The 19,731-nt window shown below is 40.1% G+C and overlaps 1 protein-coding gene across 2 annotated transcripts in view; it reads left to right on the top strand.

The window, feature by feature from the left end:
• IL17REL (interleukin 17 receptor E like) overlaps nt 1-19,731 on the top strand; it is a 51,884-nt gene that overhangs the window by 14,820 nt on the left and 17,333 nt on the right. For both annotated transcript variants that reach the window (XM_013188408.3, XM_013188409.3), the window contains exons 2-6: nt 7,057-7,084; nt 12,760-12,909; nt 15,746-15,855; nt 17,329-17,443; nt 18,996-19,040. In XM_013188408.3, coding sequence (XP_013043862.3) covers nt 7,057-7,084; nt 12,760-12,909; nt 15,746-15,855; nt 17,329-17,443; nt 18,996-19,040 — 448 coding nt within the window. The remainder of the gene's footprint in view (nt 1-7,056; nt 7,085-12,759; nt 12,910-15,745; nt 15,856-17,328; nt 17,444-18,995; nt 19,041-19,731) is intronic.

The raw sequence follows: 19,731 nt of genomic DNA, 5'->3' as shown, positions 1-19,731 counted from the left end.
TAAAATAGTTTGGCTCTTACGGCCTTGCAAAACAAAATCTGAGAAAAGATGTTTTACTGGCTGTGGATAAATGGGAAGTAAATTCCAGGGTGGAAAGCATCTATTTAAGTGAAAGGGTAATAAACACAATCAGAAGTCAATACAAACTAACCATTATTATGTTTGCCTTCAAAAATAAAAGTTTTGTTGTTGTCAGAGAACAGGGCTTCTGGAGAAGCTTTGGCATTGGAGCAGTACACACAAAAGCCTGTCTTATTTTAAAATGTTTTTGAAAGGTATTAGGTGATGTGGCACCTGTAGTTACCAGGGGACTAGGCCCAGTGATCTGAGAGATCCCTTCTAATTCCATGTAGAATACGATGAATTTGTGCAGAGTATCCCCTCTTGGCAGGAAATAATAATAATAATAATAAAATAATAATAATAATAATAATAATAATAACAACAATAACAACAACAACAACAACAACAACAACAACTTGACTAGGTTTGTCATCTTTATTAGCCTTTTGGCTACTATTTGAGCATTGGTTCTTGCAGACCATACTGCATTAAGACAACCCACTGACTGTATTGTAAGACAACATACAGCCTCTTGCTTGTTTTTAATGGTGATCAAACAACATAAGTTGCTTGAATAGAGGGAAACTTCAGAATATGGTCATGTTCCTTTTTCTCTGCCCTCTCCAACAATTTCGCTTTAGATAGTAGTGTAGGTAGTAGCTTTTCTGCTGAGGATATCTTAAAAGGGGGAAATTTTTTTCACTTTACATTCACTGACATTAGTGTAGGCATTTTGAATCATAGAATCATAGAATATCCCGAGTTGGAAGGGACCCATAAGGATCACCAAGTCCTACTCCTGGCACCGCACAGGTCTGCCCAAAAGTTTAGGCCATGTGACTATGTGCACAGTCCAATCTCTTAAATTCAGACAGGCTTGGTGCAGTGACTACGTCCCTGGGGAGCCTGTTCCAGTGTGCAACCACCCTCTCAGTGAAGAACCTCTTCCTGATGTCCAGCCTAAACTTCCCCTGCCTCAGCTTAACACCGTTCCTGCAAGTCCTATCACTGGTGTTTATGGAGAATAGGTCCCCTGCCCCTCCACTCCCCCTCGCGAGGAAGTTGTAGACTGCGATGAGGTCCCCCCTCAGCCTCCTCTTCTCCAGGCTGAACAGGCCAAGTGACCTCAACCGCTCCTCATATGTCTTCCCCTCTAGGCCCTTCACCATCTTCGTCACCCTCCTCTGGACACTCTCCAACAGTTTCATGTCCTTTTTGTACTGTGGTGCCCAGAACTGCGCACAGTACTTGAGGTGAGGCCGCACCAGCGCAGCGTAGAGTGGGACAATCACTTCCCTCGACCGACTAGCAATGCCGTGCTTGATGCATCCCAGGACACGGTTGGCCCTCCTGGCTGCCAGGGCACGCTGCTGGCTCATATTCAACTTGCTGTCAACCACAACCCCCAGATCCCTCTCTGCAGGGCTGCTCTCCAGCGTCTCATTGCCCAGTCTGTACGTATAGCCAGGGTTGCCCCGTCCCAGGTGCAGGACCTGGCACTTGCTCTTGTTAAACTCCATGTGGTTGGTGATTGCCCAGCTCTCCAATCTGTCCAGATCTCTCTGCAAGGCCTTTCCACCCTCATCCAAGTCCACAACTCCTCCAAGTTTGGTGTCGTCGGCAAATTTGCTCAGAACACCTTCTAGTCCTACATCCAAATCATTTATAAAAACATTGAAGAGGACTGGTCTTAAAATGGAGCCTTGAGGGACCCCACTAGTGACCATCTGCAAGCCAGATGTGGCCCCATTTACCACAAGCCTTTGAGCCCTGCCCGTCAGCCAATTGCTCACCCATCGCATGATGTTTTTGTTTAGCTGTATGCTGGACATTTTGTCCAGTAGGATCCTATGGGAAACCCTGTCAAAAGCCTTGCTGAAGTCCAAAAAGATCACATCAGCTGGTTTCCCTTGATTGACTAGATGGTTGATCTTATCATAAAAAGAAATCAAATTTGTTAGGCAGGACCTACCCCTCATGAACCCATGTTGGCTGGGACCAATGACTGCATTGTCCCCCAGGTGCGCTTCAATAACTTCAAGGATCATCCTCTCCATAATTTTACCAGGCACTGACGTGAGACTGACAGGCCTGTAATTGCTAGGGTCTTCTTTCTTACCCTTCTTGAAAACTGGCACAACATTTGCCAGCTTCCAGTCTACAGGGACCTCTCCAGATTCTCAAGATCGTTGAAAAATAATTGAGAGAGGTCCTGCGATGACGTCAGCCAGCTCTTTAAGCACCCTGGGATGAATCCCATCCAGACCCATGGACTTGTACGGATCCAGGTGGAGCAGCAATTCCCGCACACGTTCAGGGTCGGTTGGGAGTTTGTCATTCCCACCGTCATGGTCCTCCAGCTCAGGGTACCCTGGGTCCCGAAGCCCATCATCAGTGTTGAACACAGAGGCGAAGAAGGTGTTAAACGTCTCTGCTTTGCCTATGTCATTGTCTGTGAGGAGACCCTCCCCATCTAGTAGTGGACCTATGTTTTCTTTGGTTCTCCTTTTTCTGTTCACATATCTAAAAAAACCTTTTTTATTTTCTCCCACAGACATGGCCAGCTTCAACTCTAGTTGGGCTTTGGCCACACGAATTTTCTCCCTACAAACACGAACATCATCCCTGTATTCCTTCCTCATCGCCTGACCCTCCTTCCAGCAGCTGTACACTTTCTTTTTTCGCCTAAGCTCCAGTAGAAGATCCCTGGTCAGCCAGGTCGGCCTTCTGCCCCGCCTGCCTGACTTCTGATACTTTGGAATCGCCTGATCTTGTGCTTTTAGGAAGCAGTGCTTAAAGACCGACCAGTACTGATGGACGCCAATGCCTTCAAAAGCAGTTTCCCAGGGGACCTTGCTGACTAGTTCCCTGAGCAGCCTGAAGTCTGCTTTCCCCATATCCAGGGCTGAAGTTTTGGTGACAGTTTTCCTTCTGTCACCATAAATTCTAAACTCAACCACTTCATGGTCACTATGACCGAGATGGCCGCCAGTTGCCATGTCTCCCACAAGACCCGATCTGTTCTCCAGCAACAGATCTAGGAGGGCACCTTTCCTAGCTGGCTCTATGATCATGAATGAATGTTGAGTATCTGTTGTCAACATGGCCCCAAATTATGATCAAAATATATTTTAAGGCATTTTCAGGCATATTACTACTCCTTACAGAATGAACCTATGAACCAGGTACAACAGAGCTGGCAGGCAGACTGTGAAACCAAATTTGCCTCAAACTCTTTCCTGGGTTGATAAAACATTCAGGGAAGAATTTTCACAATACTGCTTTTGCTTCAGTGCCTGGAGGAATAAGAGAAAATGGAAAGTAGGTCTAATCTTTGTTTCTTTCCCTCAGCAATTTCATTTCATGAAAATATCGCCTGTGCCCCAAAATCCTGGTCTTCCTCTGTTGGTCTCACTTTCTTCTCTACAGTCTTTAAATAACACAATGTGATATTACAATTGACTTAGATTGAGAAGTTGCTGTGCTAGCTAAAAAGTTGGCACCACACCTTCTATTCAGAGTCCTGCACGTTGGTGGTGTCTGTTCAGATAACCTCTGGCTACAGTTGAGTAATACCACAAATGGGGAAAACCCTAGAGAAATAGGAAAATCCCTAACTGTTTGTACATTGTGTAAGTATATTTTGCTTAGGCTCATTGCCAAAGCAGATATGAATCAAAGATGCTCTCTGTATTGGACTAAAATGTACTATCATGTTCAAGATCTCATTTTTGCATAAAAAAACACCCACAGCATTTGTGAAAGGGGAAGAAAATTTCCATTCTGGTTTTAGTGTGTTACGTTTTTCTATTGCATTCATCACTGAAAATTCCTGAAAACAAAAGATATAGAAAGTGGGAGAGGAACTTGGTTAATTTATTTGAGTTCTTCTTTGAGACAAATGGTCTCTTTTGACTATTTTGCAAAATTATTATAGAAGAGAAAAAAACAAAACACTATGGTATTGTACAATAAAAAGAAATCACTTATAAAAAAAGGAATTGTGCTGTGACCAAATGTTTGCTGTAACTGGCAAGTGTTTGTGCAAATGCTTGATTATTTATGTAAACCTTCCCAACAACTCTACACCCCGAAAAAACTTGCGCACCCAAGATCCATTAAATGTTTCCCTACCAGAACCAAAATCAGTGCTGGATATGTTTCTTTCTTTCTTTCTTTCTTTTTTCTCTTCTTTCTTTTTTTTTTCTTTTTTCTTTTTCTCTGGTGGAGATGTGAAAATAAACACAGGATGTTACTGTGTGATCAGAGACCAAGACTGATATGAGCAGTAGTGAAAAACAAGAATTAATCTGGACAGACTAGAAGATATAGGAGGTTTTCTAGAACATCCTACAGCCTCATAGAAACTGGTGGTTTGTTTTCTTGCCTGTAACTTAATTGATTTACATATGATTTGCATTTTTAAGGTGTCATAACAGGGGATCTGCAACATTGGTCTTCTTTAAGTGAAGGTTGGATCTTCCGAGTTTTTTGAGATTTATGTTGTTTACTGCAATGGAATCTTGATTTTTATCTAATACATTTTTGTACTACGATGGTAACCAGAAAGAAGGGTTAAAGAGAAAGTAATAGCCAACTATTTCGAAGACAATCTAAGAAATTTTTACTGGCAATTGGGAACTCTCTCAAACCACCTGACTAGAATATTTTCAATAGTCTGGCTGTAAAATGGCAAATTAAAAATACGGAAGTAATTTGCTAAATTATCAACCTCATGAGAGATTAATTCCTTCCAGTGAGCAGTGGCTCAGCAATTAGCTGATCCATTAGTTTGGTTTTCTTACCAAGAAAGCTAACTCCCTAACTCACTCACTCACTGAATTTTTTTGCATTGTTTGTGTATTTGTCTATCCCATTCCCTAAGGCCATTGAGGACCTCAAGTAAAAGGCACTGAATTCAGATTGTCCTTCTGCATACTTGTGCAGGGTCTGGTTAGAAATAACTCACAATTAGATCTTTGAAACTGCAGTTAAAATTCCAGTGGAGTTTTATATGAGTTGGCATGTTCCACTTTTATTGGATTAGTGTTGAACTGAGTTAGTCAGAAAGCTATAGTCTTCCTTCTACTGGTGAATCTGCATCAGAAAAATTAGCAAACTACAAATGAAGCTTTTCTTCAGAAATAATATATAAATGACAAATATTTCTATGAGCTCATTGCAGCAGAAATGAGGTCACATCAGTTAAATTTTTCAGCCCTTCAGGGAGAAATGAGGATTCTATGAAACCACTGAATCAGAAATACTGTTCTAGAACAGTTATGTAAAGAAGTTTGATTTTCTTTAGATTTCCTTCGAGTGTAGATGTAATGTTGTATAGAAGCAGCCAAAGTAATATTTTTAAGAATATCACAAATAGTTTTTGTAATTTGCAGTCTATAAAAATATGTTCCACCTCTGTCTTATTGTAAAAAGTGACTTAAGGTACCATATTTTATGCCTCTACAACTTTTATGGGTCATAGTGACAAACTACCAATTATAAAAGATGATAACCTACTCCCAGAAGAGATTATTAAATATAAAATTTCCAAATGAACAAATGAATAGAAGAGAATAATAACTAATACAGGTTAGATACTGGTCAAAGCTGTTCTAAGGGCCTTCTTTGAAAACAAACATTTAGCTAAAAACTCAAACGCAACCACGAAGGATAGAAGTGTACATGATGTGTGCACTTATCAGCTAACCCAGGGTAAGATCATACGCATGTGCAGCTGTCACAGGGCTGTAATTTCACACCTTCAGAAATAATATGATTTTGCTCTAGAGCTGTGTTTATGGGGAGGACAAAACTACCTGTGGATGACGGCCACGTGGAAGACAAAGCAACAGTTATTTTTATGTCACGCTAGTACTTATCCAGGCTGCCAACTCTGTATTTTTCTACAATTTGAGAACTTCCAAATGTCCACTGAGAGACTTTTTCTGGCTTTAAAACTCGCAGATTGTTGGCTTACTGATAAGGTTGTGAAATGCTCTAAGAGGACTAAGAGCTTCCTGTCCATTTGAGAGCAGAGGAGTCCAGGCGGTACCTGCTCCGTTTGAGGGTGTGACAAATGTATCTCTGTGAACGAGACACTGATTTTAAAGGAAAGTAATGGGGAATATACTTTATGCCATATAGTAAGAAACACTGGTATAAGTGTTATGTCAGAAGCTTGAATGTCAGAACAGGAGAAAAATATATTTGTTTGTTTAGTTACAGACTGTATTTAGCACTTAATGCATAGTATTCAGAATAAGATTTGCTATTTTTATATTCTATAAAATTTTAGTTTGTGGTTGAGTTTTTATTTTACTGGGAAAGTGGACATAGTTTGTCTGAAAGATAGCTGGAAACCTGTTCAGATCTCAGTGTCAGCTCACTTTGCCTGTTACAAAAACACTTGCCCACTTGAACATGGTAAGCACTGTGCCTGAGTAATTTCATTTTCAGGATCCTGAGTCAGATAGTTCTCAGAAATAAAATGACAATTCTTATTCCTTAAATTCATTTGCAGTTGCTGTAATAATTCCTTCTATTGGCCTAGTGTGATCTTCTAAGACTCATCTAACATTTGGAAGAGCTATAGATATCTTCCATTAAAAAATCACTTAGCTTCTTTGCCTGATTGTGAAACAATAAAAAAAACTATTGGTCAATGTAAATGGCAGTGCATGATAAAATTATGTCTTTATTTGATAGAACCTGAGACTTGTTATAACAGTTACACCTCAGTTGAAAATTCATGAAAATAAGATTAATACTGATCTTGTGTCCCTATACTTATCAGGCCATCATATGAAGTAGTAGTGTGCATTTTCACTGTATTTGAAAATCTTTTTTCATTTTGAAAGTGATTTCTGTTATGGTCTGTGAATATGCTTACTTGTTTAAGGTATGTTTATATTTCTGTATAATTATTAAGTAATATTTATTTTTATCATTTCCTCAGAAAAGTTTTTATAATATTTTTGTTTCTGTTTGCAGGGGATTCATTGTAAAAGCAAACCTTCCAGTGAGTATACATCATTCACTTTCTACTACATTTTTTTTGGGAAAATAAAGATAATTTATTGCTGATAATAAATCCGTTTTCCTGGTCATGTCACATCACCATGCCATTTGACAGGGTATTTTCTACAAGTTTCCTTGTACAAAACACTGGAAATTGGTAGGCCTTTCCTGGATCCATGTAGCAGTGTCCACAGACAGGGAGAAGCTCAGGCACTGAACTGCAAGTGAGTGAGATTCTGGTGCTGTGGGGTGGGACAGTGGGATACCAGCTGTCCTGAGTCTTATTCTGAAAGCATGATGTTTGTGGGGCACGTACTATTGAGGTGGAGAGAAAGAACGTGGCTTTGAAAGGGATGCAGTCAAAAGTCCCCCATGGAAAAGTCATTAGCTTTCTACTGGTAAGCAGAGTGAACCGTCAGTGGCTGGTTCCAGGACTGTGAATGAGTCTTATTTGTATTAGACAGCTGAGCTCATCATAGTTACACACACTGCATGGAAGAGAAGAGAGAAACATGGGTGTTGATAGAATAAGAGAGAAACAGGGGTATTGATCTTTACTCTGCCAAGCTGAAGCATGCCTTCATACCTTTGGGCAGCACAGGCTGAGGAAACCAAACCCTTCAACCATGGTCTGAAAGGGAAGGACACTTGCAATACTGTTGGTTATGAGTTAAAATCATTGCAAGGTATTACACAAATGCAGATCTAGATAGTGGGGACTCACTACTGGTACCACAAGGTGGTGATTCATTCCACCTATCCTAGGACAAGGTGAATTACGTGCTGGGATGGAAGTGAGAGGGGTTCTCCCTCTTTCTGACTGCCAAAGGTTCTTAGGTGATGCACATAAACTTAAACTAGATATTTAACTCCTAGCTGGATATAAACTTTAGGCACTTAAGAATTTGTAAACTGAAGATCCTTATCTTGCAATATGATGTACATGAAGCAGAGCTGGTTGTGGGTTTTCAGTGCTGCCTGAAAATGACTTATCAGCTATCCTTAATACAAGTAACATGTAGGATGGCTCAGCCTTACAAGAGTGATGAAAAAACCATATTTTTAGTTTTTATCCTACTTCACTTGTGCAACAATGGGTGTGTACTAATTTCCATACTTCCTTTTCTACAGTCATGCATTTTGTTGTTTATTTTTTGAGGTAAAATTACCTCAAAAGACCTTAACTATGTAATAAAGCATCTTTGCAGTAGTCAATGCTTTTAGCTGCACCAAAAAGATGACTTTATTTCGCAGAATGTACAGCTATCAGCTCTGTAGCGTTTGGCAATGGAGCTTTGACTGCCTTCTCCCTCCCATTCTCCCAAACTATTAGTAGTATGTAATGGTTACTGTAGTATTTGAAATTAACTGTACTTTATCAAGACCCCCTGATTTAAGAATCACTCAGAAAATATATTTGGCACAGTATAACACCATGTCATTCACTATCCTTGCAAGTTTGAAATGCTTTCTGGATGCACAACTTTGAAACTCTTTGAATTTACTGTGCATTGAAATCTATTGTAAAAGAGAGGCTGCATTTTAATCTGTTTCGTAACTGGTGCAAGTACTTTTAAGTTGCAAATGTTGGTATTTGTTAACTGAAGTGCACAGTGTGGTTATCTTAGGAGAGTGTATCTAGTTTGTTTATGAAGATGGTTAAATCATCCTAATGCACAGATGCAGCAGATACTGTGGTAAATCATATGCAAATAGGTTTAAAATGCTACTGCAATTTATACCCATGGAATGATGCCCCAGTGAAGCAATTTTAGTGCATAGTAGAGATTCTAAGAGATTTAGCACTGTCACTATCCTAAGTAGTTCAGATTCTTACAATTCTTGTAGGGTACAAATACCAGAAAAAAAGAAAACAGTTAGGAGTTTCTACTGGGAGTTGCCCTGGGCCTGTTATTAATGGGGTTTCTCTGCATTTTTTTTCCTGTTCTCCAATTTCATCTTCTTTCCTGAGGCTTCAAATTATCCATCTAATCATTTCTATTGCGTATTCATTGCTCAGCTCTGGCTTCTATTATACAAGGATACACAAGGTGTGTTTTGCTGTCGTGACAGTTCTGGGTTGATTGCTGCATCATCAGATAAAAAAATAATCTGCTGCGGTTAAGCTGATGGCAAAAGTACAAGGAAAGTGTCTACATGCTGAATAATAATACTTGGCTTCTTTATGCCTGGGTTTATATGTGTCCATAATTAAGGATTCTTTTATTACAGCAACAATCCCTCTCTCATGTAGGGCTAATTACAGTTACAATTCACAAACATAAAATTTAGGCAAGATTTACTCAGCAGATGGTTTGTGTAGCAAGGTATACCTTTATGTCTTCTGAGGTGTAGACCAAACTACTTGTGAGAAAAAGAAGGAGGTGTGTGCTCAAGAGGAAACTATTTAAAGGGGGGTGGGGGAGTGAAGGGGTATTAAAAGATACTAAGGGAAGTTTACTGAAGAAATAGTCAGAAATGAGTCTTCTTTTGTGATTACAGAAGTGTCTGTGATGATTTATAGAAGGGAAATTCTTTTCTGTAAACTCTTCCTTGTATTATGTATTAATTGAGATCCAAACTAATATGTCCATGCATGATCTGATCCATTTAAATTATTATTAATGAATTTTGGAGCATCTTTTGCAATTCTCAAGATGTATCCTAAAATTAATGGAAAGAAAATCCAAAGTGAAAGAGTCTTTTCATTTTATCCAGTGTATTACTTATTTGTTCTTGGTTTGAAGGTAAAAATCATGACCAAGAAAAAATGTCCCTGCTTACAGTCAGGCAGCAGTCCCTAAAAGTTTGTGCTCCTGTACAGGTTAATATACTTTCAATCTTTACATTTAGAGCACTTTCCTTCATGCTTGAAGGGATAAGTAAGGATGTGCTTTGTCCCTCCATCCTACTGTCCATGCATCCTTTTCTTTGGGAGAATTGTGGATGCATATTTTATGTGAGTCAACGGACATCCGTGTTTGACAATAATTCTTGGCTAGATGTTGAGGGATGCACCCTTTCCTCATGATTTGAGGTGGGAGTGTTTGGATGCAAGGAAGCAGTCTCAAGTTGCATGACAGGAGGTTTAGATTGGATACAAGAGTATCTTCATGGAGATGGTTGTCAAACATTGAAATGGGCTGCCAAAAGTAGTCCTAGAATCCTGATCTCTGGAGGTATTTAAGAGACAGGTGGACATGACGCTAAGGGACATGGTTTAGTGATTGGACTTGGTAGGTGTGGTGGTTTTACTCAGTTGGGCAGCTGAGCTCCACCACAACCACTCTCCCACTCCTGCTCCTCAAAGGGAAAGGGAGAGAAAAGACATGAAAAGGGCTCAAGGGTTGAGATAAGGGCAGGGAGATCACTCAACGATTATCGTGATGGGCAAAACAGAGTAGGGGGATTAGTAAAATTTATTGCCTATTACTAGGAAGCTAGAGAAGTGAGAAACAAAGAAAACAAACTGAAACACCTTCTCCTCATCCACCTTCTTCCATGTCCTCCCCCGAGTGGTGCAGAGGAATGGGGAATAGGGGCTGCGGTCAGTCCCTGATGCTTTTCGTCTGCTGCTCCTTCACAGTCACTCTCTGCCCCTGCTCCATGTGGGGTCCCTCCCACGGGATGCCGTCCTTCCGAAACGGATCCTGTGTGGGCTTCCCACAGACAGCAGCTCCCCCCAGACCCCCTGCTCCTGCGTGGGCTCCTCTCCACGGGCTGCAGCTCCGGCCCGGGGCCTGCTCCTGCGGGGGCTCTCCATGGGCCGCAGCCTCCTCCAGGCCACATCCACCTGCTCCACCGGGGGCTCCTCCACGGGCTGCAGCGTGGAGATCTGCTCCGTGTGGGACCCATGGGCTGCAGGGGGACAGCCTGCTCCACCAGGGGCCTCTCCACAGGCCGCAGGGGAACTTGTGCTGCGTGCCTGGAGCACCTCCTGCCCTCCTTCTGCACTGACCTGGGGGTCTGCAGGGCTGGTTCTCACTCCTTGCTGCCCCAGCTGCTGATGCCCAGCAGTTCTTTCCCCTTTCTTAAATCTGTTCTCACAGAGGCTCAACCAACATCTTTTATTGGCTCAGCTCTGGCCAGCAGTGTGTCCCTTTGGAGCCGGCTGGAACTGGTTGTTTTCTGACATGGGGCAGCTTCTGGATTCTTCTCACAGAAGCCACCTCTGTAGCCCCCCCACTACCAAACCCTTGCCATGTAAACCCACTACAAGTAGGTCAGGTTGGTGGTTGGGCTTCATGATCTCGAAGGTCATTTCCAATCTAGACGATTCTATGATTCTATGTTATCCTGTATTTTATGGCAAACACAGTGTCATGCCATTGCTGTTTCATACTATGCTCTTCGTAATAGTTGAGCACTTTCTAGGAGTATGTTAAACAGTATGACTAATAAGGTCTAATGCTTTTTTTTTTTTTTTCTTTTTTCTTTTTGTTCTTCCAGCCTCTCCCCAGGGGGAGGAGAATGCGCAGTGAAATACTTGGTTTTACTTAGGTGTCTTTTAACTTTCATGCTATATACTGAAGTTAGTAGGGTAGGAAGTATTTCAAAGAAACTGCTGTTGTGTAGTTGCAGCTAAAGTGAGGTGTGTTGCATTGTAAACCACACAGCCAAGGGACAAAAACCAATTCCCTGGCTATTCATTAAGGCAGTTTCTTCAACTCTGATTTTTGGAACTACAAACAATGTGTATGAGATCGATAAGCCTAAGGAATGCATTGGGGATTAAATCCACCGTATTAATATACATTCATAAATGACTGAAATAAATTCATAAATGACTGAAATAAGTTCATAAATGGTTTCTTTTCAGAGCAGTCTTGAGAAGTAGAAAGAGTTGAAATATGGCTGACTGATGAGATCTGGAGCCTTAAGACTGTTTTTTCTTTTGCATTAGTCTACAGAAATCAGCTGTATGAACCCATGTCCCAAGCTTTTGAGCATGACCAAATTGGCATAGGAAAATTAGATGATAATTAGTAGTTCTGTTCAGAGGTTCTGTTTATGCCTTAAAGAAGGCCTGGATAATATATATATATATATGCACATATATATGTGCATATATATATATATGTATATATATATATAAATCTCTTGCTGTGCTTGTCTAAAGGGGAAAACAAGTCCATAGGTGTGAGGGATTTTTCCATGACTAGGAATGCAATGGTGCCCTCTTGTGTGAAAATTATATTTTAACAGCATCTGAGACCATCAGGCAATCCCTCCTAAAATTGAAAATTACGTATGAGAGTGCTCACAATATGCAGGTAACAATTTTTTTTGGGGGGGGGGGGGGGGGGGGAAAGAGCTTAAATTATTAGTCTAGTCATGATCTAACAGATCTGGTTACTTAGAAACAGTATTAATCTAGCTGCACTCTAGACTTAAAGTATGATTCCTTCCTGTTTTGGGTTAACACTTCCCTAAACTACGACATTTATTATGAAACCCCATCTGTAACATAGTACTTTCCCACTTCATTGCTAGAGAAGTCAAGCAGCTATGTACTTTCTCTGGTCCCATGATATCTTTGGTAAAGTACTGGCTTTGCTGAAGTCAATGGTGACTTTCTTACTGATTTCAGTAGAGTTGGAGCTTAACTTTGGTGTTTTCTCCCCCTGAAATATCCTGTATACAATATTTCTCTGTCTTCGTGTTTTACATTTGCAGGTGGCATTTTTAACAGCTTCTGCCATGATGCTCCTACATCTTTATCTTCTACGATACTGAAAAGCATGAAGATCTCAACAGTGATTAAATGTGTCCAAGGAAGCCCATGCTCTCTTCATTTAAACATTAAAGGATCTCTGAGTCTGGATGGTAGGAAGCAGATTTGCTACTGAATCATTCTTGTTTACTTTTTGCTTATAGCTGTTCAGCCAAATTTTGTTCCACAGTGTAATACTTGTGTCCAAGGTGTTTTCATGTAGTTGTGTCAGAAAGATTTTTTGTGGAACCGTTTAACTATAAACCAGGGTAAAGCCCCTGAATTTCTCAAGGGAATGAGAACTGAGATGAATTCAATGCAACTAATTTTTTACTTCTAACGTACTATACTTGTCCTCTACCAGTGCCCCAAGAATACTGCTGTTATTTCTTGCTCTCTCACATGCAAACATCTACACACATATACAAACACAAGTTCCATCTGCCGCAACAGAAGAAACAGTTTTTGCTTCTGAAAGTTACAGTTCCCTCTCCAGGAGGGAATTGTAAGGAAATGGGAAACCTATTTACCTGGGATATGGAGAAGGTTGAGGTACTCAGTGACTTTTTTGCCTCAGTCTTAACCAATAAGAGCTCCAGTCACATAGCCCAAGTCCCAGAAGGCAATGGAATGAGAGAATGAAGAACTGCCCACTGTAGAAGAAGATCAGGTGCACAAGTTCATGGGACCTGGTGAGATGCATCCATGGGTCCTGAAGTGAACTAGTGGATGAAGTTGCTAAGCCACTGTCCATCATATTTGAGAAGTTGTGGCAGTCTGATGAAGCTCCTTCTGATTGGAAGAGGGGAAACATAACCCCATTTTTAAAAACAGAAAAAAGGAAGACATGGGAAGCTAGAGGACAATCAATCTCACCTCTGTGCCTGGAAAGATCACAAAGCAGATCCTCCTGGAAACTATGCTAAGGCACGTGGAAAATAAGAAAGTGACTGGTGACAGCCAACATGGCTTCATTAAAGACAGATCATGCCCGAAAAATCTGGTGGCCTTCTATGACAGGGTTACAGCATTGGTGACAGGGGAAGAGCAACTGATATCATCTGCCTGGACTTGTGCAAAGCATTTGGCACTGTCCCCCATGATATCCTTGTCTCTAAATTGCAGAGACATAGTTTTGGTGGATGGACCTCAGTGGGTAAGGAATTGGCTGGATGGTTGCACTCAGAGAGTTGTGGTGAATGTGTCAGTGTCCAGGTGGAGATCAGTGGTGTTCCTCAGGGGTCAGTATTGGGACTGGTGCTCTTTAACATCTTTGTTAGTGACATGGACAGTAGGATTGAGTGCATCCTCAGCAATGTGGCCAATGACACCAAGCTGTGTGGTGTGGTCGATAGTGCTGGAGAGAAGGGATATCATCCAGAGGGACCATGACAGGCCTGAGAGGTCTGACAGGCCTGTGCAAACCTCATGAAGTGCAACAAGGCCAAGTGCAAGGTCTTACACTGGTCTGGGTTAGGACAATGCCAAACACAAATGCAGGCTGGGTGGAAAATGTATTGAGAGAAGCCCTGAGGAGAAGGACCTGGCAGTTTTGGTCGATGGGAATCTCAACATGAGCCAGCAATGTGTGCTTGCAGCCCAGAAAGCCAACCATATCTTGGTCTGAATCAATAGAAGCATGGCCAGCAGCTTGAATGAGGTGATTCTCCCCCTCTACTCTGCTGTCATGAGACCCAACCTAACTGCATTCTGCTCTGGGACCCCCAATATAAGAAGGACATGGACATATTAGAACAAGTCTAGAGAAGTGCCACAAAGATGATCAAGGGGCTGGAGCACCTCTCCTATGAAGACAGGCTGAGGGAGTTAGGGTTATTCAGCCTGGAGAAGAAAAGCCTCTGGGGAGACCTTATAGTGTTCTTCCAGTACCTAAAGGGGGCCTATAGGAAAGCTTGAGAGGGAATCTTTGTCAGGGAGTGTAGTGATAGGACAAGGGATAATGGCTTTAAACTAAAAGAGGGGGGATTTAGATTAGCTATTTGGAAGAAATTCTTTACCATGGTGGTGGTGAGGCACTGGCAAAGGCTGCCCAGAGAAGCTGTGGATGCCCCACCCCTGGAAGTGTTCAGGGCCAGGTTGGATGGGGCTTTGAGCAACCTGGTCTAGTGGGAGGTGTCCCTGCCCATGGCAGGGTGGTTGAAATTAGATGGTCTTTAAGGTCTCTTCCAACCCAAGTCATTCTGGGCCTGTTCAGCCTGGAGAAGAGGAGGCTGAGGGGGGACCTCATCGCAGTCTACAACTTCCTCGCGTGGGGGAGTGGAGGGGCAGGGGACCTATTCTCCATAAACACCAGTGATAGGACTTGCAGGAACGGTGTTAAGCTGAGGCAGGGGAAGTTTAGGCTAGACATCAGGAAGAGGTTCTTCACCGAGAGGGTGGTTGCACACTGGAACAGGCTCCCCAGTGAAGTAGTCACTGCACCAAGCCTGTCTGAATTTAAGAAGAGATTGGACTGTGCACTCAGTCACATGGTCTAAACTTTTGGGCAGACCTGTGCGGTGCAGGAGTTGGGCTTGATGATCCTTATGGGTCCCTTCCAACTTGGGATATTCTATGATTCTATGATTCTATAATTCTGCACCAAAATAAAATAAAAGCACTGAAATGTTTTGGCGTAGTTTATTTTTACTAACATCCTGCCATTCATGTGCTTAGTACGTTACCATTTAGATATTTCCTGGTGTGATTCACGCTTAATCATTTGCATGAGAGTTAGCATAATTAAAGCTTTAATTTATAGCAATCTTTAATCCTTGCTCCCACCTTCATTTGTGTGTTATATATAATGTCCCTCTTTTTTTACAGAGGTAAAATACATGTGCCTTTCACTTGGAAAGTTTAAGATACGCTGTATTTTTTTGCTGTTGTTTTGTTTTTGTTAAAGTTGTTCAAATTACGTTTTTGTAATCTATTCTTAACTCATTTCAGAAAATATTCGTGGGCTGGAAATATGTTCTCTTTCACTGGACACACAGCAATCTCAGTGCACAAATGTGAGATTTGCCAGGAAAAAAAGCAAGATGCTTAATGGAAAGAAGGTAGACTCCTTTTTTTGGGGGGGTTGTTTTTCATGTAAATGTTTATGAGCCTTTGGAAAAAAAATGTTGTATTTCTCTTTATTCTCTGATTGACTTTGTGGAAAACTGCAATGAAATATACTCTTCATCACTGTCAAATGATACTCCATGACAAAATGTCCTTTTATAACCAGACATTTGATTTTCTACTATTTTCACACTTCTTCCACTTTCCTTTTATCAAGAGAAGCTGCTTCTGCAAAGCCTAGTTTTCACATCTATCTTGTTAGCTTTCTTTTTGTGACTACCAAATTGTGGGGAAGCTTTGTACTTCCGATTGCTAGGAAGCACAATTCCACAGGGACCATTAAGTGCATACAGATTTAGTTTGGTCCAGCCATGTCAATGGACTTTACATATCTAGAAGACAGCCAAGTGCCTAAGCACTTGTGCACATCTGTCCTAAACTCATGATAATAATTGCAAAACCAGAGTACAATTTTGTGCTAAACTAAACGCAGAAGTCTTTGTTGTTAAAATTTGCAACTGAAAAAGAAAAAAAAAAAGCCATGCTTGACCCACTCTTTAAAATATGAGAATTTTTGTTTTCAATTAGTGGTGGATAACTGTTATTAATCCCATACAAAATGTGTTACTTCATGTGATCTGTAACGTTATATTGATCACATGTGCGAAACAAAGTTCTCCCAAACTCCAGTTGCGTTTTACACTCTGTATCACTTGATGATCAAAAGTCCTTATAGACAGTGCAGGGCTGACAATGAACAATTTGTAGCTTTCAGAGTACGGTAAGTTTTATAGGCATGGTTCAACAAACATATTTAGTAACATTTTCTTAGTTTCAGTTGAACGAATATAAATGTGACTTAATGTTACCTTCTAAAGGCATTTGTACCAAATAGGAGTATATCCAGGTGAAAACCAATATGGAATGTAGTAGTTACCGTTATCAGTGAGGGAATGACCTACTGTAATTGGACCTCAACTTTTGCCTTCTAAAATACTTTCTGTCTCAGAAACTTACTGGAATGAATAAATTTGCTGAAGTTGCTAAGTTGCCGTTAAATGTTTAAGCAGACATTTTTTTTTCTTTTTCCTGTTCTGCAAGTGTTTGTGCTTGTAAAATGCTTGCAAAACTAGGACTTCTGGTAGTACAAAAGACCTTTTATCCTTTTGAAGTTCATTGAACATTGGGCACCTGTATTTCTTTTAGGATTATTTGATAGTTTGTAGATATTTGGATTTCTGGAGGTGAAGAAGATAAGAAGTAATGATTCTTTTTGAAATCCTTTAATTTAATGTCATCTGCTCCTTTTACATTCTTAATGCTACAATATCTGAGGATGCTTAATGCTCATTGTAAATATAAATCAGTTTAAATAAAGAATATTGCTCGCTTAATTCTAATAACTAGTGCTTTTCATGTAGTATGGAGTTCACACACAAACCTGACTTTATAAATGTTTTAAACAGGTGCAGGTACAATTCAATTGCTTTGAAGTCAGTGTAGCACAGCACATCTATGTGACCATGAAAACAGTACCAAATTACTGTGACGTCAAGATGAGTCAAGAATACTATGTTGAAGGTAGGAAACCATCTTTAAACAGATGTTTTTCAAGAAACATCTTTTCAAAGAGAGAAAAAAAAAGACAATAACACAAACAAAACAAACAAACAAATAAAAAACCCACCCTAAACCCAAATGCAAAGCCAACTCACTTTCTGGGATAGGCTGATCTAAATGGTACTACATTATGTATGCCGGCATCAATTTTATTCTATATTTTGATAATTTATTTAGTGCATGTAGATGTCTGACTTGCTATAAAAATCAGAGACTAGAGTTTATATCTCAAAGTAGATGTTAAACTACACTATGCATTTGTCCCAGTTTGCTATCTTGTGATTGACATGTGGTCTTTCTCTGCCTGCAGGTTCAGCCCTGCATAATCTCTGCACATAGGCTGTCTTCTGTTAGGCCCCATGTGGTTTCAGAGATTGAGGAAAACTTAATAAGAAAGTGTAAAGAAATAACTTTTTATGTTTATTAGCTAGCTGTTGTATCACCTGTTTTAATGTAAGTGGGTAAGATAAGATAGCACTGGTCCTTTTTTTTTGGCGCACAGTGCCTACCATATAAAAGTAGATTCGGCACTGTGGTCCGACCAGTGTGGCTGGTGCAGGAAAGTGGTGGTGCAAAAAATGAAGCGAGACCCCTTGCCTGGTCCACTGCCCATAATTGTCCTTCCTTCCCATCACCACAGCCTGTATGTGGGCTGCTCTTGCTCATGGCCCTTGGTACAGGATCATCCCTTGCACACAGTATCAGGCTTGTTATGGCTGCTCAAGAAGTCCTTCCATTTTCTCGATAAACCCATAATTCACTATTGAAGTAGATACGTACTTTGTGAATGAAGGGAGAAAAATAAGGCTTTATAAATCCTAGTTTTAAGCCACTTTACAAGGAGGAACAAACAAATGAAAACACAGGAAAATATTTCCTCAGGGAAATGGCAGTGTGGGGAAACGAAAGCAAAATAGTGCTCTGAGTTAAGAGCACTTTATGAACTCATTTAGTTTTTAAAATCAAGATTTAAATTTCAGATATACAAATATTAGATATTAGTTCTGAAAATGTTGGCTAGCCTCTACTTCTGGCAAGCTCCCTAGGAACTAAATACAGTAATTCTTTGCAAGCCTGGAGGAGTCAGAATAATAAAAATACACAGTTGTTTATAGCAGAGGAATGAGTCTGGTAAACAATTGGAGTGACTTTCAAGGAAAGAATAACTGGAATTATTACTTATATTATTATTAGGTACTGGGTAAAGAAGTGCAGTGTTATATCCTAGTTTGCCACATTAAACTGCTGATGAGGTTTTACAGTAGAAACCCCACACTGGTGAAATAGCTCCTTAATGCTCGTTAAGGTGTAATCAGTGTGTATGGTAAAGGTACTTTTGCACCGCCCCCCTGCCCATGCACGATTTGTCTGGAAATTGATGTAAATCTGTCTTTAAAAAGGGGTGTATGAGATAGGTTTACTGTTGGTAAGCTATTGGATAATTTGGCAGCCTTAATTACACATCTGTATCAATAAAGCAGCACTGAAGAAACTTCTGGCTTCTATTTTACAGATTGCAAAAACAGTGATGTGGGAAAATATATTCCAGCTTGTTTGGGTGAGCTGATCTTTTATATAACTTGAAGCTGTGAGATATTTCTGGTGACCTATATAATGATATGTTTTCATAGCTGAATAAGCAGAAAAAAAAGATGATTTACAACTTTTGCTACTTATATATTGGATAGTTAAAATCCTGGAAATATCCAGTGTTTCTCTGTATTGACTTGGAAATGCTAGATAGCAGGTAAGATATTTACAATCTATTTAATACTTAAGCTTTTGGAAATAGGTTTTTGTCCTTATCATGCACTTTGTATTACTAGTTTCATATTTTGTCTATAGACAGATTTCATAATCAGATTAAGATTAATTTGCAAAAATGCTATCCTAATTTTGATGTACCTGTGAATAATAATAAGATACAAAAAAAGAAATTGTATTTATCTGACATAATTGCACATATTTTCAAAGAAACAAGATTGTAGCCTTAGGATAATCAGCTTTTGAAGTGGTATTAGTGTGTCTGTTTCAAGTATTTGTACATGATCTACATAATATTCATGTACTGAAGTTGAAGTGCAATCAGTAGATGTCCTGGCTTCTCAGTATTGACAATGTTAATTAAAAATTAGTAATATTGAAAGTTTTTCTCTTGAAAATTATTATATATTATAAAATAAAATGACCTCTAGGAATAACAGGATACAAAAAGAATGAATTCAAATATCTTAGGTAAGAATCTATAA

The sequence above is a fragment of the Anser cygnoides genome, chromosome 1, assembly GCF_040182565.1.
Source record: "Anser cygnoides isolate HZ-2024a breed goose chromosome 1, Taihu_goose_T2T_genome, whole genome shotgun sequence".
In the NCBI taxonomy this organism is placed as follows: Eukaryota; Metazoa; Chordata; class Aves; order Anseriformes; family Anatidae; genus Anser; species Anser cygnoides.
Note: the sequence above shows the minus strand (reverse complement) of the source record. Positions and strands in the feature narration are given on the sequence as shown.